The sequence below is a fragment of the Brassica rapa genome, chromosome A02, assembly GCF_000309985.2.
Source record: "Brassica rapa cultivar Chiifu-401-42 chromosome A02, CAAS_Brap_v3.01, whole genome shotgun sequence".
Taxonomy (NCBI): Eukaryota; Viridiplantae; Streptophyta; class Magnoliopsida; order Brassicales; family Brassicaceae; genus Brassica; species Brassica rapa.
In genome coordinates, this window is record NC_024796.2 from 16,453,902 (window position 1) to 16,471,239 (window position 17,338).

At 41.9% G+C, this 17,338-nt stretch overlaps 2 protein-coding genes across 5 annotated transcripts; both read right to left on the reverse strand.

The window, feature by feature from the left end:
- Positions 1-273: 273 nt before the first annotated feature.
- LOC103868207 lies at positions 274-7,045 on the reverse strand. Of its 4 annotated transcripts, none has more exons than XM_009146312.3 (26): positions 6,590-6,882; positions 6,241-6,486; positions 5,891-6,004; positions 5,667-5,813; positions 4,935-5,560; positions 4,716-4,840; positions 4,506-4,597; positions 4,095-4,317; positions 3,957-4,023; positions 3,730-3,878; positions 3,581-3,651; positions 3,327-3,500; positions 3,150-3,221; positions 2,953-3,051; positions 2,775-2,864; positions 2,606-2,681; positions 2,419-2,515; positions 2,267-2,336; positions 2,001-2,180; positions 1,803-1,925; positions 1,632-1,715; positions 1,332-1,516; positions 1,083-1,221; positions 935-994; positions 744-848; positions 274-592 (listed from the first exon to the last, which is right to left on the reverse strand). In XM_009146312.3, the coding sequence occupies exons 1-26, from the start codon at positions 6,692-6,694 to the stop codon at positions 479-481; spliced, it is 3,633 nt and encodes a 1,210-aa protein (XP_009144560.1). In that variant the 5' UTR covers positions 6,695-6,882; the 3' UTR covers positions 274-478. The 4 variants fall into 4 exon arrangements, 3 of the variants coding, with proteins under 3 accessions (XP_009144560.1, XP_009144559.1, XP_033139975.1); XM_009146311.3 differs by having other exon boundaries at positions 6,563-6,880; XM_033284084.1 differs by lacking the exon at positions 6,590-6,882 and adding an exon at positions 6,526-6,544 and having other exon boundaries at positions 6,241-6,456.
- A 1,133-nt stretch (positions 7,046-8,178) lies between these two features.
- On the reverse strand, positions 8,179-9,021 carry LOC103868284. The gene is made up of 2 exons (XM_009146387.1): positions 8,575-9,021; positions 8,179-8,523 (listed from the first exon to the last, which is right to left on the reverse strand). Exons 1-2 carry the CDS (start codon positions 9,019-9,021, stop codon positions 8,179-8,181), a joined length of 792 nt encoding a protein of 263 aa, XP_009144635.1.
- Between the last annotated feature and the right edge of the window lie 8,317 nt (positions 9,022-17,338).

The window sequence follows — 17,338 nt, forward strand, 5'->3', positions numbered from 1 at the left end:
GGATGGGGGTTCAATAGCAGTTAGCAAAGCGTCTCTCTCTCTCTCTGATGATATTACTTTGTTCTATCAAAGAGGAAGATTGAAAGTAAAGATGTTGACTCTTGGTCCCCCAATGCGACGTACAAGGCTTGTGTTTTTGTTACGAGATTTCTTAGATATCCACCATGATACACGTTCAGGCATTAATCCAGACCTCACAAAAATAATCGCTTTTTAGGCCAACAGATAAAATCATCATCAAGCCGCGCACGATCAGGGTTTTGAGTCATGTCCTTAACTTTCAAAAAAAGATCCGAACTTCTCTCTATAAATATACATGCGCATGTATAAGATTATTTTACAGCGAATGTTATTTTTTCTTCTTATGTTAAGAGAAAGGAAACTGAATTAGACAATAAACCGAACAACACACACACACACACAATCTTCTCTCTCTCTGTACACACAAATCTTAAAAAACGAACAAATATCTCTTCTACTACATGAAGTAGCTCAAGGAAGTCTTCTTCCTTGATCCTCCTTCTCCATACAGCTCGTTCCATTGCTGAAGCTCGTTCATGTTTGATGAGTCAGTAGACACACTCGCACATACCTATATATACATGTATTTGACATCATTTAGACACATTTTTTTTTTTTTTTAGTGCACAAAAAAAAAAAAAGTGCACAAAAAAAAGACACATTTTTTTTATATTTTATATAAACACCTCAAAATAAAAAAGAAGAGGTTTTTAACAAACTACCTGTTCATGGGCAGCCTTGAAATCATTCATCGTCAGTGGACGAATGTCTGTGCAGCTATACAATGGAGGCTTTGGACGGTTTTCAGCCTCAGCTACAGTTTTTTCCTGCAACCAAGACAACACTCAGCAGTCAGCATATAAGACAAGGATGAGAGTTCTGTAAGTAAATGCACTAAGTTGGAAACCCAAACCTTCTTTTCTTTCTCCAGTATTTCTCGAATTGGAAGATGTGCCGCAGTTACACAAAGGTTCTGCAACCAAATGAGAGAATGTAAGTAAGCTTTTTTACAGAGCGAGCAAGGAGATTGAGTCTGAAGGAGAGAGGAACAAAGTAGAGACCTTTAAGTCACTTCCTGAGTACCCATCTGTCATATTTGCAATCGCTTCTAAATCAACGTCTGGTGCCATTTCTTCTTTAGATAGAATAACGCTCAAGATCTTTGATCTGTTCGTCGCGTCTGGAAGATTAACCATCAATCTGCACAGAAGCATGCATCGGAGACTCAGCAATAGTTACATCATGAGGAATATTGTTCATTAAGAGAGAATGTATAGACTAATTAATGATGGTTGGTTTGGTTGGTTTACCTCCGCGGAAGTCGTCTGATAACTGCTTCGTCCAGGTCAAATGGTCTGTTGGTAGCAGCGAGAACCAGAACTCGTTCTCTATCCTTTGTTCTTAAACCGTCCCAGTTTACCATGAATTCGTTCTTCATCTTACGCATAGCTTCATGTTCCCCTGGATTCTCACGTCTTCCCAACATGCTGTCAACCTATATAATATTTTGTTCAGCAATCATCAGATCGAGAAAGTGCATAAAAGATTCGATTCAAAGGAGAGGAAAAACAGAGAACGCTTTCTAATCTCATCATAGTTCACATACATACCTCATCAACAAAAATGACACTTGGCGCGATCTTGCTCGCTAATGAGAATACAGCTTTGACATACTTCTCTCCCTCACCAAACCACTGCAAATCATTCATATTAGATGGTCAAAATGCAATCTTTTAAAAAGAAAACATAGACAAATATTCAGATCGTTGTGGGAAGAAAACCTTTGAAGTAATGCTGGACATTGAGATATTGATGAAGTTTGCGCCAGCCTCAGTTGCTACTGCCTTTGCCAGCATCGTCTTCCCCGTACCAGGAGGTCCAAACAACAGAATACCTTTTGTAGGCTGCAATAAAACGCAATCTACATATTTGATGTCCAGTAAAGAGAGAGAAACAAACATGTGAGCGAAGGAAGGTACCTTCGTTAGCTGGCCTTTGCCAAACAATTCGGGTCTTTGAAGAGGAAGCATCACCAACTCTTTCAATGTGTCTTTCACATTCTCTAGAGCCCCAATATCATCAAACGAAACACCTATATCGCTGGGGGGAATCACATCTGATAGGAGTTTTTTCTCAAATTCGTTCTCGGTAACAACATCCTGAAACAGCATAGCAAAGCAACTCTAAGATCCGAAACTTACCAAATAACTAAGAAAGAAAGATATAAAGTTAAGAATATATTTACCTTGAGGGATTTCTTTAGACTCTTGTTTTCGTTCTGAACCCCATGTAACATCTGCAGGCCATATGTAATGCTACAACATATGCCAAAGTGCTATTTTCAAATTTACGCTGTGTTTTAGCTTACAATATTTTAGAATATATAAGAAAGCTTACCTTTCTGCTGAGATAACAAGCTTGTTGTCTTTGATTGTAGGTTCGGAACAGTTCATAAGATGGTGGCTAAAAGCCCAGCCAACCACTTTCTCAACACCTAGAAAATATACAATAATTGGTTAGTCACCCAAACGGCACATCAAAGCAGAAAGAACACAATAAAATAATACAAGTGAAAGAAGCCCACTTTCAGGAAGAAGACTTTGATCTTTGATGCACAAGGTTTCAAGGTCAGGGCAGTCCAGGCGGTTTTTGGTGAGGATCTGTAGGCATATATATATTAACAAAGACATAAGCCAAAGAAAAGAGAAAACAGGAACGTTTTAGATAGCTCAAGGACTTGATAAGGTGCTCACTCCAAGGATACTGGTTATATTACCCTGAACCTTCAAAAGCTCTGTATCACGGTCCAGTTTCTCCTTCCAGTCCAAGAGCAAAGCTTCATCCTACTATGTCTTACGAGCATAAGAAAGTGAAATTAAGAAAATAAAAAAAAATGTACCCATACAAGAAGAAATGAATGAAGGTTTCGACCTGAGGTAACTGGATGGCGACTTTGTTAGGGAACAGGCGAGTTATTTGTTTCACTGATTTAGATGCTTCCTTGCTCTTTTCGTGCAGTTTACCAATATCCTGCAGATGATACGAAAAAATCACTTTCAACATCTCAAAAAAAATGAACTGCAATTTCAAAAGTGGAAAATAATCAAAGATAAGTTAGGTCATCATACCGGAAATGCAAGATCTAGTAACGCCGTCTGGTTGCCGCCGAACTTAGTAAACAAGAAACCTCCAGGATGGGACTGAAAAAGAACCATCAAAACTCCAATCAACTATACAAATAAAGACAGTTTAAATGGCCTATATGAACCACAAGAGAAACAGATAAGATTAAACACGTTTCCTACTTTCTCTTTTCGGCTGTCCAACTGGGTTTGTGAGGCCATGACAACAATATTTTCCGGTAAATTCTCGAGCTTGCTCTTCAAGGTTGCATATACGTCACTATTTCCCACCAGCGATTTCTCAATATCTTTCAGGAACAATATTAGTGACCCTCCTTCACCCTCACTAAGTGCGACCTATGGTACGAGTAAACAATCATATACCTAAAAGGACTAATTAAATAGTACTCTCCCGTTACTTATAGAGTAAATTGTACCTCAAAGATTTCATTAACGGCAAGTCTGTCAGCATCATCACCAGAAGAACCATCTAACCGAAGTGAGCTAGCTGCACACACAGAACGATATTAGTAAAATAATGGAGTATATTTTAACTGAGCCAAAGTTAAAAAAACCCGCCAATTACCAGCACAAAAGAAACCGTGGTCTTCTTCGCAGAGGCCACCAAGATCATTGCCATCTGGCACAGGTCTATCGAATCTAATCCCAATTTTTGATGAACAGTTGTCTTCAAATGCAAGGACTACTTTTCCACGGAAACCAATGGTCGGTCCCCTATAAGCAAATAGTAGGAGAAGTGTTAGAGCTGAATTTTGAATACAGCAGATATAAAAACTTAAAGAATAGCAATACCTAAGTGGTGAGCCTTGAAGAGAAGAAACCGCAGAAGATGGCGGACCTAGAAACTTTACTCTGTCACCTAAAAATGATAAAAGTACTTGTTCAGTACAGCAAAGAAAGTGAACAATCAAATCACTGAAACTATCATACCTGCTTTAAAGGTGTAACTTTTCGAAGTTGCTGTTGACACTTCTTGCTTTGGCAAAGCCTGAGAACTTAATGTTGATCCACCTGTTATATCAGCGTCAACACTTGAAGTTGATTTCTTATGCTGCAATGCTTGTGCATCCTGAACAGCTCGTTTTGCAAGTGTAGAGAGCCTCTCACGCCTAGGACTTTCTTTAGAAGATTCAGCTTCCCTGGCTGGTGATCCCTGAAGCCATTGAAACAGTAAAAAATCAACCGACCAAACCTACTAATTATAAAAGAGCTTGGACACTGACAGCTATAGCATTAAGCTTAATACCCACTTGCTCGAGATAAAAATAAATTGTTTTAATAAATAGAACAACATTGAAATGCTAGCAGAAAAGATAAATTAAGGGGGGAAAAGAAGATCACCCCAGGTAACAATAGTGAGTCAACGATCATCACTTTGGCCCCCAAATTTTTTGCAAGCGCCTTTGCCAACATTTCCTGATATATATCAGAGCCTAAATATATTTCATATGGTAAAACTTGGTTAGAAAGTAGGATAATCAGTCCTCATATATACTAAGGTAAACTTGGCTACAGAAATGGACACAGCAAAATTATAGTGAAACATCCTACCTGCTGGTCCAGAGAGCAAGATACGGGGACACGTTGTAGGCAAGTCTGATGCATACTTTGCGAACTTGCTTCCACCATTCATATGGACATACATTGATGCTATCAAAACATCCTTCGTTGTAGCACTGTGAGAATTCAAAATTTCTTTTAGCAATTAATTATCAAACCATCAAACCCAGATGTAAGGTAGAAATCTAAGATAATATATAGCAGCCAGACCTCAGAAAATATGGGAACTTTTCCAAAGAAACCTCTATGTCTTGAGCCTTGAGTACTCCTCCTCGCAGACTATCCTTAAACTCTTGGCGTCTAGTCGATATAGTAGATGAAATGTCAGAGTCTCTAAGGGATTCTCTCACTTCCCTCCGTTCATCCAGCAACTTAGAGATGCCCCTTATATCCAAGACTGATCTAACTTCATAACCAGAAGCAGGAGTGTTTCCACCATCGTCTTCTTGAAAAGGATCCAATCCACTGCCATCGGCATTAAGATCCTCACTGGCAGTGTCAGAGGTTGAAGCAGCAGCTTTCTCCACAGAAGTAATAGCAGCATCATCATTGTCACTATCAGCATCGTTCATGTCAGTATCTGAAATGCAATCATTGCAGCTGGAAGGTATCACAGGAACCTCCGGATTTTTCTGCCTTTTGGCAGATTTAGCAATTGGTGGTAGAAGACGTAAGTTACGGTACTTTGAAAGAGATGCCAATATAGAGGCCCCATCACCAGCTGAGGAGTCTCCTGCTCTTGTCTCAAGATGAGGGGCACCTCGAGCTTCACATAAATTCACTGAAGAAGCTTTGTCAGGAGCAGCTAGATTTTCATCTTTGAGAGGTTGAAATATCTACACAACAGTTAAGGAAAGTTCGTAGAAAGCAAGTGAAAACAAATGGCCAGAACATTATAATATATATAACATAAGGGAATCGATTAATTTCCAAAAAGGATACGTAAGCATGTCTCCCAGAAACGCTGAAGATCACCTCGTCACCACCACGGAGATGAACACAAGAACTTTTCTGGTAACACTTGCCATTCACCTGAACGAGAAATCCATTCCCTGTTATCTCTAGGGAGGCAACGGATGGAGCTCCGTGCTGCACAAGTATAATGAAGTAAGCAAACGTCCTTTGTTCTTTGAGCCAAAAAAAAATGCCAAGAAGATGTCCTTTACCTTAGCCTGCTTCAGTTCACACAGGGTGCTGGGCATGGAATGGTCTTTGATAGATAAATTACAACCCAGGCGTCCAACAGTGAAGACAGGGCCCCTCATGATACGGTGAGGGTTCTGAAATTGCAGAGAAACACTTCAGGAGTCAGGACAGTTAAAAAAGATAAAGTGAAATGTAATAAACTTTCAAACTCAAAACTATAGAAAAACAGAGTCCTGGTTGCTAAGAACAGGCACAATATACTACTGTCGGAATAAGACAAGACATTTCCTTACAAGACTAAGCGAATTGCACACTGCTAAAACCCTCAGACATGTATACATAAAACAGATAACGATGCAACTAGACTCACCTGAGGATACTGAGAAAGTAGCTTCGCCCATGGAGCGTTAGCCCGCTTCTTCCCCGCCTTCGACCTCTCACCTGCGAGTGTAGGTGTCGCCAAGACTTCGTCGTCTTCAGGAGAATTCTCCATCACCGGCACATCAGTGGCAACAGTTTTCTCCGCAAGCGGATCAGAGGAACCAAGATCCGGCTCTCCAGGATCCGAAACCGGTCCTTGATTCTCCTCGCTTGCCGCCGAAGTAGACCCCGCCGCCTGGGTTGTCCAATTATCAGATTCGAAACAAAACAAAACAAAAGAAGAAGAAAACAAAATCAGCTAAGCAACGCACAGGTTCCAGAGCCGCATCGATCTTGACCTTAGATCGCTTGGAAGGGCGTGGAGATGAAGAAGACGGTTCAGGGGATGAAGAGGAAGAGCAGAAACGCTTGGAAGCGGAAGAGCTACGTCTCGTCTCAACCATATCTCACGATTGTTCTCAACCTTGATCCAAGAGAGATTGGACAAGGATAGAGATGCGAAATCGAGTGAAAGATTTTCATGTAACTGATTACTCCCTAATCCCAATTTATAAACAAACCTGCAAGTGCAACTTTACTGTGTGCGTTTAATTGCATTTCGGGTCAACTATACAAAATAACTTGACCCACTTTTATCCAAGTTAAAAACCCGCACTACGCCTCGGACTATCATAACACACGAATAAATTTTATGTACTATCCATACTCATTTACCGTTAGATAGTTGATCAGAAAATTATAAAAGAAAACTGGCTTATCCTCAACTTTACAAATATGGTTAGAAGTAAATGTAATTTTTGTTAGTACTATATTTGTATTTTGTTTGGTACTTTCCTTGTGCTTGGTTGATTATCAGCTGGGAGTCACCGAAGACTTGGATGTTTTTTGTTTTCATTTGATGGGCGAGTGTTAGCCCTGCAATTAAGGCCTCATATTCGTTTTCGTTGTTGGTTACTCTGAAGTTGCACCTCACAGTCCTTGAGGCCGTTTTTCCTGTCGAAATGCATGATCCATTCTCCCTCTTCCTTTCTTTCGCTTTGGAGGCGTACTTCTTGCTCCAGAGCTAGGAGCAAGGTAGGGGAGAATTCAACCACAAATTCTGTCAGGATCTGTGACTTTATAGTTGTGGTTGGTCGAAAAATTACATAGTATTCCTCTAGTTCCACAGCCCATTTCACTAGGCATCCCGATATTTCAAGCTTGTGAAGGACCAATTTTATAGAAAAGGAGGTGAGATATGCATTTAGTTCATGGAGAGCGGACTCGCAATCATTCGTCCATTGAAAATTCTTTGGGTTTTTAAGGGTCCAAAAGAGGGCGTAAGATTTTTCGGAGAGCCTGGAGATGAACCTGCTCAGGGCTGCCATCCTTCCTGTTAGCTTTTGGACCTCGTTGTCGTTCTTCGGGGAAGGGATCAAATGAATGGTCCTGATTTGCTCTGGGTTGGCTTTAATGCCCCGGTGGGTTACAATGTACCCGATGAACTTGCTGGAACTGACCCCGAATGAGCACTTAGCTTCATGTTGTACTTTCGGAGAGTGGAGAAGGCTTGCTGCAGGTGAGATATGTGGTCTTCAACCTCGAGGGATTTGACCAGCATGTCATCGATGTAGCCTCCATGGTTCGCCCTATCTTGTCCGCAAACATCATGTTCACCAACCGTTGGTAGGTCGATCCCGCATTCTTTAGACCAAAGGGCATGACTTTGAAGCAATAGATCCCTCTGGATGTCATGAAGGACGTCTTCTCCTGGTCCTCAGTCGAAGCTAGATCTGAGGAAATCTATTAACCTCTTCCTTATCCCTTCGGTTAGCTTGGAGCCGACCTTGAGATGTCAGGTTTGGTCCCCTTCGACCAATGGCACGTCGTTCATTTCTTCGACCTCCGGTTCCTCGGTGTGATGAGGAGAGGGTTTGCTCTGTAATTGCTATAAGACTTTGGTCTTTCCCTTCAAAGTAGTCTGGTAGCAGGAGCGGGAATACTCCTGATCCCCTCGGATTGCTCTTATGTCCCAGGGTGTAGGTAATTTCACTATCTGGTGAAGAGTTGAAGGGACGGCTTCCATGTCGTGAATCCAGAGCCATCCCAGTATCATGTTGTAGGATGAATCGCAGTCAACGACAAGAACCTTGGTTGACATGTTGATCCCTTTAGAGTATACCGTGAGGGTCACCTCTCCGGTAGTCTGATTGACTTCCTCGATGAATCCTATGAGTGGAGTTATCCTCCGAGTAAGAGCGTTTTTCTCCAGTCCCAGATCCTTGTATGCGGCCTAGAAGATGATGTTGCCGGAGCTTCCATTATCTACCAGTATCCTTTTTACCAGGCAATTCGCTACAATTAGCGATATGACCAGGGCGTCATGATGTGGGGTGAGAACCCTTTTCTGCTCCTTGGCTGTGAAGCTTATCTCGTCCGTATCCAGGAGCGGGCGTTTCGGCTTGGCTTCCTCTAGGCCATGCTTGGCGTTCCAGGTGCTTTTCTTCGCGGCTGCGTGGCTTACACTGCTGATCTTCGAACTACCTGATATGACATGGATCACTCGGTCCTGTCGAGGTGGCGAGACAAGAGCAACTTCAATGAGATTTCTGATTGTCTCCTTGCTAAGATGGTTCTTGGCCTTTTCGAAAAGGAACTCCCTGAGGTGCCCTTTCTTGAGCAATTCGTTGACCTTGATCCTTAGTACGACACAGTCCTCCGTTTTGTGACCGTGGTCTCGGTAGAATTTGCACCAGAGACCAGGGTTCCAGAAAGAATCGGGTGCTTTCATCTTCTAAGGCCACTTAACCTGTTGGCACATCTTCCTCAGAATGTTGATCAGCTCTGGCCTTTAGATGGAGAGGTGAGAGATGTCTGACCCCGTGGACACTGCCATCCGTTCTGCCTTCTCGATCGGCCGGTTCTGATATCTGCCCGGTTTTTGTTCCCGGAATCCCTGGCTGGTCTTGGAGAGGATTTCTCGTCTTGCTCGGTTCGTTCCGGTCTGACCGCCTTGGGGTCTTACTTTAGCCCAGGCTCGGGACATGACGTCTTCCATGGTCTTGCACTGGTACTTGGTCAGCTCCTTATAGAGGTTCCTGTTGGGGAGTAAGCCTCTCTTGAAGGCATAGATGGCAGTGGGGATGCTGCATTCGGGAATGGCCACCTTCTTTTCATTTAAATGGGCTATGTAGCTTCGCAGGGGTTTCGTCCGATGCTGGAAGATTTCGTATAGACCATCAGAGGTTTTCTCTAAGTCTCTGCTGCTAGCGAAATTGTTCCATGAACTTTTTCGCTGAGGATAGCGAAGGAGGCTATGGACCTTGATGGTAGGTTGATGTACCACTGCAAGGCGGGTCCAGTCAGAGTTGAGCCGAATCCTTTGCACATGGTAACTTCACGCGATTCCTTTTAGAATGCTACGGAGAGCATCCTTTGTCTGTATTAGACGACATGATCGTCCGGATCGCTGGTGCCGTCATACGCCTTTATGTTGGGAAAGAAGAACTTCCTGGGCATCTCGATCAGGGTGATCTCATCCGTGAAAGAAGTATCGGCGTAGGAATCAGGGTTACTCTTCCGGATGGGGGGAGCTACCCCTGGGAGCCTTTCAACCATGGACTGCATGGCGTCGAACCTCTTGGAGAACATCTGCTCCAGGTAAGCAACCATGGGAGATTTCGTCTTTGTCGCTCCCTCCAGTGCTTCCTTGTCAGGTTCCAATTCAGATTCATTGTCTTCTATGTCGTAGGTCTGGGCACCATTAGTATTTTCACGCGTTGATGCGTCTCCTTGCGATGTCGTAGGCGGGAGAGTTGTGAATGTCCAGGAGTTAAGTGTCTCCAGAGTTGGCATGGGTCAGATCTGAGTCCGAAATCGACGCCTCTTGTTACTTGCCGTATTGAGGGCTTGGTTCTCGTTTTGGAGGGTTAGATTCTCCGATTCAAGCTGGATGAGCTTCTCGGCGCTCTGTTCCAATTGCTTGGAGTGCTCATCGAGCTTCTCCTTCAAGTTCTGGACTTCTGAGGAGAGCTCGGGGTTCTCTGCAACTTCTATTCGAGCTCTGTTTAGCTCGGTTACTTGTCTTTGTATACCATCGAGTTGCCTTTGGAGCTCTGCGTCTCTTGGAGTAGCTTCGGGTAGCTCGTTCTGCTCATCCACCGCCATTATCACATACTTTAGATTACTCCCCTCCTTATAGCGCCAAACTATTATGGGATTTTTGTGTAGGATCTTTGTGAGTACTACATAACGATGGATAAGGCTGATATTTAGTATTGATTTCGTATGAATTTGAGTGAAATAGACTTGAATAGATGTATTATTGAGTAAAGAAGCTGGAACTACAATGATTGGTGTATAAACCCTAGTTATAGCCGTCTAACTCTAATCTCTAAGCATGGAAGTGTCGATGTGTTGCTTTAGGGTTTAAGCCCTCCTTATATAGTTGTCTTGAGGTCGGACTTCATCGGTTTGAGTAGGTTAAACTCTTCCATATTCAGAAATATGGAAGGTTTACTCTATCAGAAGTTTTCCTTTTTCTCGGAGGAAGGGGGTGGTCCCTCGGACCGGACCCAGAGTACTTCCTAGCGGGGACCCAGAGGCCGGTGTCCTGCCTAGGGTCTGTACCTGAGTATTATTCCCCAATACCGTCTCGACAAAATCCCAACGAAATCACTCCCGTGCCAACACGAAAAAACCGGGAGATCTTCCCCTATCGAGAAAGATAAATAAGAAAGAGAAATCGAACGCGTTGATGTGGATTCTAGCATTCAGTCCGAGCCTATGGATGAAGACGCAGACATGCATCCACATTGCACAAGGATTCGTGCGGCTCAGAACGATTCCCAGTTCGACAACCTTATAACCGAAGAAGAAGAAGCCGTCTTCTAGGACAAACATAAAGAACTGGCCGAGGAACAAACTCGAAACACTCGCGGCAAACGTCGACAAGGTCAGAAATCTGCTAGCGAGAACTCCGAGATTCGCAATCTCCGAGATCATCTCATGAAAACGGTAGCAGAAGTTAGAGAGGTGAAATCTCAGATCCATTACGCTACTAACACCGCACCTGAAATCGATCTACTGCTCGAGGAGGCTTGAAAAACTCCATTCACTACTCACATCACCAAAACTAGGGTTTCAGATCCCGAAAAGGTCAAAGTGACACCTTACGACGGTACAACCGATCCTATGGCACGGGAGAGCCAAGTTTAGAGAAAGCGAAAGAGATGCTGGCGAATGCTGCCTCTTCGTCGAGAACCTCCGAGGAGCAACACTCGAGTGGTTCTCCCGCCTTAGGCAAAATTCCATCGAAAGTTTCCGCCAACTCGCCTCGGAGTTTATCAAGCAATATTCTATGTTCATAAATCGATAAACCTCCGACATCGACCTCTGGAGCCTATCCCAGGGAGAGGACGAGTCTCTCTGCAATTTCATAAAATGTTTCAAGACCGTTATGGCTAGAGTCAGCGAAATAAGCGACAAAGTGGCCATAGGCGTGCTCTGAAAGACGCTCTGGTAAAAGTCAAAGGTCGGGAAGTGGATAACGTTGGAGAAGCCGCTTACGATCCAGGATGCGCTCCACAAAGCCACAAACTACATAATCATCAAGGAGGAGACGAAGGTCTTGTCGCAAAAGAAGACCAAGACGCCGTCAAAGGATCCTGGGTCGGATCAAAAGTCGAAAATGAAAAACCCTAGAAACAAAAAAAACGTCCATCGCGGGGAAGAAGGGACCCATGGAGCACATAACTACGCCATCAACTCCAGATCGGAGCAAGGCTGAACGACGGGTAACACATGGACCCAAAATCCAAATTACGATGAGAATGTCTTCTGCGACTTTTACCAGGCCCGTGGCCACTCAACCGTTAACTGAAAAGTTCTCGGTGATCTCACTCAAATTATCCTAAACAGTGAATTATTCTCTCAAATAAGAGGTTCTACTGTAGTACTTAGGGATCAAATCCACAAGGACCTAGAGAACCTAATAAATCTAATGAGGGTAATTAAGCTATGTTGATTATGTTTACTGTAAATAAGCAGGATGTGAGCAAGATAGTTGCTTGGTTGATTTGATTGGATTTTTGGTACTTAGATGAAATAGCTAGACTTAGAGTTTCTATTGAGGTAATCAGGATTACAATTCTATAGACGTTTAATAGTTGTATGCATGATATTATAGAGCTCAAACTCTTAATAACAAACTGATCGGCGTTCGCTTTCTAGGTTTGTCTATTGACCAGATGAAGTGTCGATCGATGATTCTAGAGGAATATCGATCGATACGCTTGTCTCACTGTTGATCGATTATTCTATAAGGAATATCGATCGATGAGCGTTAGTCAAGCTTTACGCAGGGGTTGAATAATGCTCATTGGACTTCCTAGATCAGCTTTTGCCTTACTAAAGCATCCTAACTCAATATTGACAGATTCAGGTGAGATGCAAATGATGGCTTGAGTCTACAACTCCTAGGTCAATTTTTAGCTAGCTAAACTAGAAGCATGCATTAATGACAATCATAATGATGAATATCACAACTAGCAATCTATAGTTGGGGTAAATCCCTCATAACATATTTAAACCCTAAACCTAACAATAGAACTACTAAAACATAGCTAAGCAATTCATAGTAGTAATGATAATGTAAGAAAACTGCATAGATAGATAGATAGATAATAATCGAGTTCCAATCACAAATCTCCTTAGATCTTCTCTCCAACTCTACTAAAATCCTAGAAAACTTTTGCTGTGAAAATAAGAAAACAAGAAAGCACATTTTTGCCTCTAACATATTGGCAAGCTATAAATATTAGGTTAAAACTCGTCAGGGATAATCTTGTAAATTGGTGAAGTCTTGGGTTCTAAGCCGGCTTGGACCAAAACATGATTATACGCGCTTCAGTGTCGATCGATGTTACGATGTGAACATCGATCGATTATTTCTTCTAAATGTCGACCTCTAGTCTTGCTCGACGGTCAGCTCAGATGCTTTTATCTCCAAAATTCTCCATAATCATCATTTTCTTCCAACACACTCTTGAACCTATAAATATAGTAAATAGACTCTAGAATATAGTAATTAGTTATTAAAACATTATAAACCATGAGTAAAAATGGGTAAAATCCATGGTCTATCAACTCCTCCAGACTTACCATTTTGCTTGTCCTCAAGCAAAACATACATGTAATCTCTCTGAAAGAGGTTTGAAAACAGCAGGGAATCACATATTTAAAACTCATAATCATCACCTTAGGAAAGCTTAGTCTCAGAAGCATAATATACCATATCCTAGTCTAGCAACCAAATTCACCTAGTCAACAAGTTAGCAAATCCTGTCTGACAATCCCCCTACCAACCTCATTTCTTGCATAAATAAAAGTGTAGGCTTTACCTTGGGAGTATCGATCACAGGATGCAAGGATGCTCAAACAAGTATTTGGACCTGCAGGTAAATAAGAGTTTCTTTCCTCTCTCTCTACTAATTTCTCTCTCAATCAAAATGTGCTTTATTGCAAAAACATTGACCAATATTGGACATGCTTCCATGAATCAAACTTTAATGGTTTTAGCCACCAAATCATGTTTCACTTCTTTTTGACATATATCCTAGGATTATTTGCGAATCAATCCTTAATGGTTGTAGCCACCAAGTCATGTTCTAATCCTTTACCTATTGAATTCTTATGAATCAAACCTTAATGGTTGTAGCCACTAAGTCATGTTCGGATTATTTTCCTAAATTATTATCTATAAATATATATATATATATATATATATATATATTAATACTAAATTTCAAAATAGAGAGAGGGTGATAAATCTACACAAGGTTTTACCTTTCAGACTTGTTTGAAAAATCTGATCTCATGTATGCCAAGCCCCAAGACAAGCAAAGTTGAGTTCAGTTAGGCTGGAGGTCAGCTTTGGTTCCATCAAACATTCTCAGCAAGTGTGACATATTTGACATGTTGATCCACTTTAGTATCTTAGTGCTATCTGCAACTAGTAAGTCTAGAATTGTGTGGTTAGATAACAAGCAAAATCAATAAGTTCATTGTCCTCTTCTTGACTCAATAAAAACTTATTTGAAAACATTTTAAATAAGGTTCATGAAATAAACTAATATCAGTAAACCTCTCCCGACACTTAAACTTAACTGTCCCAGTGTAAATTCAGTCGGAGTTATGGTGATAACTAAAGAAAAAGGACTCAATGTAACAAATTAGAATGATATACCAGACCGGAATAGATGTCGATCAATGTCAAGATGTTGTCATCGGTTGCAACACGTGATGTTCTATCGATTGATGCCGGCAGTGTTTCGTCGGTCGATATTCTTGGCAATCGTCTACTCGAATCTTTTTTTTTATGACCTGCAAAAATTGAAAACTAACATAAGTACTAAACAAATAAAACCCAATTAGAAATTACCTAATATTGGGTTGCATCCCACTCAACGGTCTGTTATAGTCATTTAGCTTGACTTTGGAGGTGATTTGGCTAGTAATGTGAAAAGCTGGTACTTGCTGGGAAGCAAATCTCAATCTCTTCTATGCTCTTGTTGAACCATGTACCAGTGAAGTCTCACATTGCCTTGTCTCCTCTGCGCCATTTGTCATTCATTGTTGCAGTTGCATTCTCTATCTTCTGCAATATGTCTCCAAGACATTCAAGGTCGAACTGATTTCTCACAAGTGAGGCGTATGTGTCATCTGAGATCTCCTTTCCATGGTTATTAACATCTGACATGTCTGATGTTACCTTTGTTACTAGCTGTCCTCGGTCTGTTGGTGTGGCTTCATCGATCGACATTTCGTTATGACTGTCGGTCGATATGTTGATCCATCTGTTGATCGATGTTGATGCCTCTGAATGACTCGCGATGTATCTCTGAATCTTAGCTATCTCCCTATGCATTGCTTCTATCTGAGAAGTCAAAGAACTGATGGTGTTGTTCCATGGGAAATATATGTCATCACATCTCATGTCGAGTCTTTCTTTTGATGCTCCCAGAGTTCCATAGATCGCTTGTACTATCTGATCAAGTTCTGCTCTAGTGTAAGAATCTTGTATAGACTTCGTTGGGATTGATGGTAATGGGTTATCGTCGATCGATGTTGAGAAGTTTATGTCGATCGACTGTAGTGTATTTGCTTCAGCCGCACGCTCTGTCTGCATTCTGGCTATGTCTTGCCTCATCTCTTCCAATCATGTAGTCAACCAACTAATGATGTCATTCAATAAGTAGTAGACACCATCAAGCTTCATCTGAAAGTCATCTTCATTCTTTCCTGGAGCTCCACAGTTTCCACAAAGCATTTCACTGATCTCATCTTTGGTGTAGATTTCTAATACCAGCTTGGTCTGTGTGAATGATCTTTCATGTTCTGGAAGACATATGTAGATGTGCTCATCCATTAAGGCTATTTCCATATGATTTCTAATATCATCCTTGGACACATGGATGATGTGTCCATCTACAACTCGTGCATGTCCATGCTCATCTCTGTAGACTCCATACTCATTTTTCTATTCCCAGTGGAATCTCCTTACTCCATCACGATCATAGGCTCTTTTCCCAAACTCTGGGCGTCTGTCGATCGACGATCGAGTATGCTGTCAATACTTTGGCTTGAAACGATCATCTACTCCACAAGCTCTGTTGTAGGATTCGTTTGTAACTCTCCTCTGGTGCTCTGGAGTGTTGCATTATTGCACGAAGATATTTTCTGCTACATTAGCCATCTGAAGAATGTCTGCAATGTCTTCTCTGGATACTTGCAATGCATGTCTATCCATTTTTCTTGCATAGCCTTCTGAATCCATGAAAATACCAAATTCATCCGATATTAGATGGTTATTATTCTGTTTAGGTTTTTCGCTTACAGTGGATGTTGTCTTTGGACGATTGTCATCGATGTTTAAGCTTTGTTGTCGATCGATGGGCGTTTAGCTCTGGTGAAAGGGCGAGAGAAAAAAGTGCCTCTTCCACAAGCTTCCTCAAAGAATAAATTTATATCTGAGTGTTCCTGGTGGTTGAGCTGTTCTTTAGTGGTGAACCCTTCATGTAACTCGTCTGCTCCTGGCTCATGTGTTTCAGTTTCTACTGCATAGCTCTCGTGATAGTGATCATCTGCCCAACTGCCAATTGAATGGTCTCTTTCTTTTGTATGGTCGACTCCACTGTCGATCGATGTGTAGTAGGCAATGTCGGTCGATGCTCGTCTGTGGTTTGTCTGGTGATGATGAGTGTCGATCGATGTTATGATTCTTCTGTCGATCGACGTCGCATTCCTTATCCCATAGGAATGCTGGAGAAGTCTATCTTCCTCAGCACAAATACCTCGATATTGTGTAGCTCGTTCCTCCTCATAATTCTCATCATACTCCTATGTATGCAGATCATCTCTGTCTGTAGTAGCTACTACAAAGGTGGGATTGTAGTAGTCATTCTCCCAACCTTCAATATAACCTCTTGGAAAATCATCTATCACATCGTCTAGACTACTGTCGATCGACTCTTATATGTGTTTGTTGATCGAACGATTAACACTGTCGATCGATGTGGGGGTGTGAGTTTCGATTAACATGGAGTACTCTGTCTCGTACTCAGCTCTACAGTGACATGCTGCTATAAGTCCTGAATCATCGACTCTTCTGGAGGGCGTCTGTGGCTTTGTAACCGAGATTGGATCATAGTAGGCGTGCAGGTCTAAGAGTGTTAGAACAACTAGTTGGTTTGCATGTTGCATACTGCTCCTATTGTTGACAAGAATGATCTTCCAAGCAATAAAGACGAGTTCCAATTCAGCCTGATATTCAAGACATGGAAATCAATTGGAACGAGGGCATTACCATTCTGCACCTCAAGATCTCTGACAATTCCTCTTGAGTTCCTCTGAGAACAATTCACAAAAGTGAACGATTTTTTGGAAGGCTCCACTTTTAGACCTAGATGGTCTATCATAACTCTAGGTAGGATGTTGACTGATGCCCATGTGTCACACAATGCATGTGGGAACTCAATACCTTTAACCAGATATGGTATTGCACACTTCCTAGGATCACTTTTCTTCTTCAGTGTGATCATATTTTTCAT

Coding starts and splice junctions, on each gene's coding strand:
- LOC103868207 (XM_009146311.3), bottom strand. CDS start 6,694: ATGGTTGAGACGAGACGTAGCTCTTCCGCTTCCAAGCGTTTCTGCTCT. Junction 4,318..4,505: donor ACTCACTATTGTTACCTGGG/GTGATCTTCTTT, acceptor CAATGGCTTCAG/GGATCACCAGCCAGGGAAGC. Junction 1,517..1,631: donor GTGTCATTTTTGTTGATGAG/GTATGTATGTGA, acceptor AATATTATATAG/GTTGACAGCATGTTGGGAAG.
- LOC103868284 (XM_009146387.1), bottom strand. CDS start 9,021: ATGAAAGCACCCGATTCTTTCTGGAACCCTGGTCTCTGGTGCAAATTC. Junction 8,524..8,574: donor TAATTGTAGCGAATTGCCTG/GTAAAAAGGATA, acceptor ATCATCTTCTAG/GCCGCATACAAGGATCTGGG.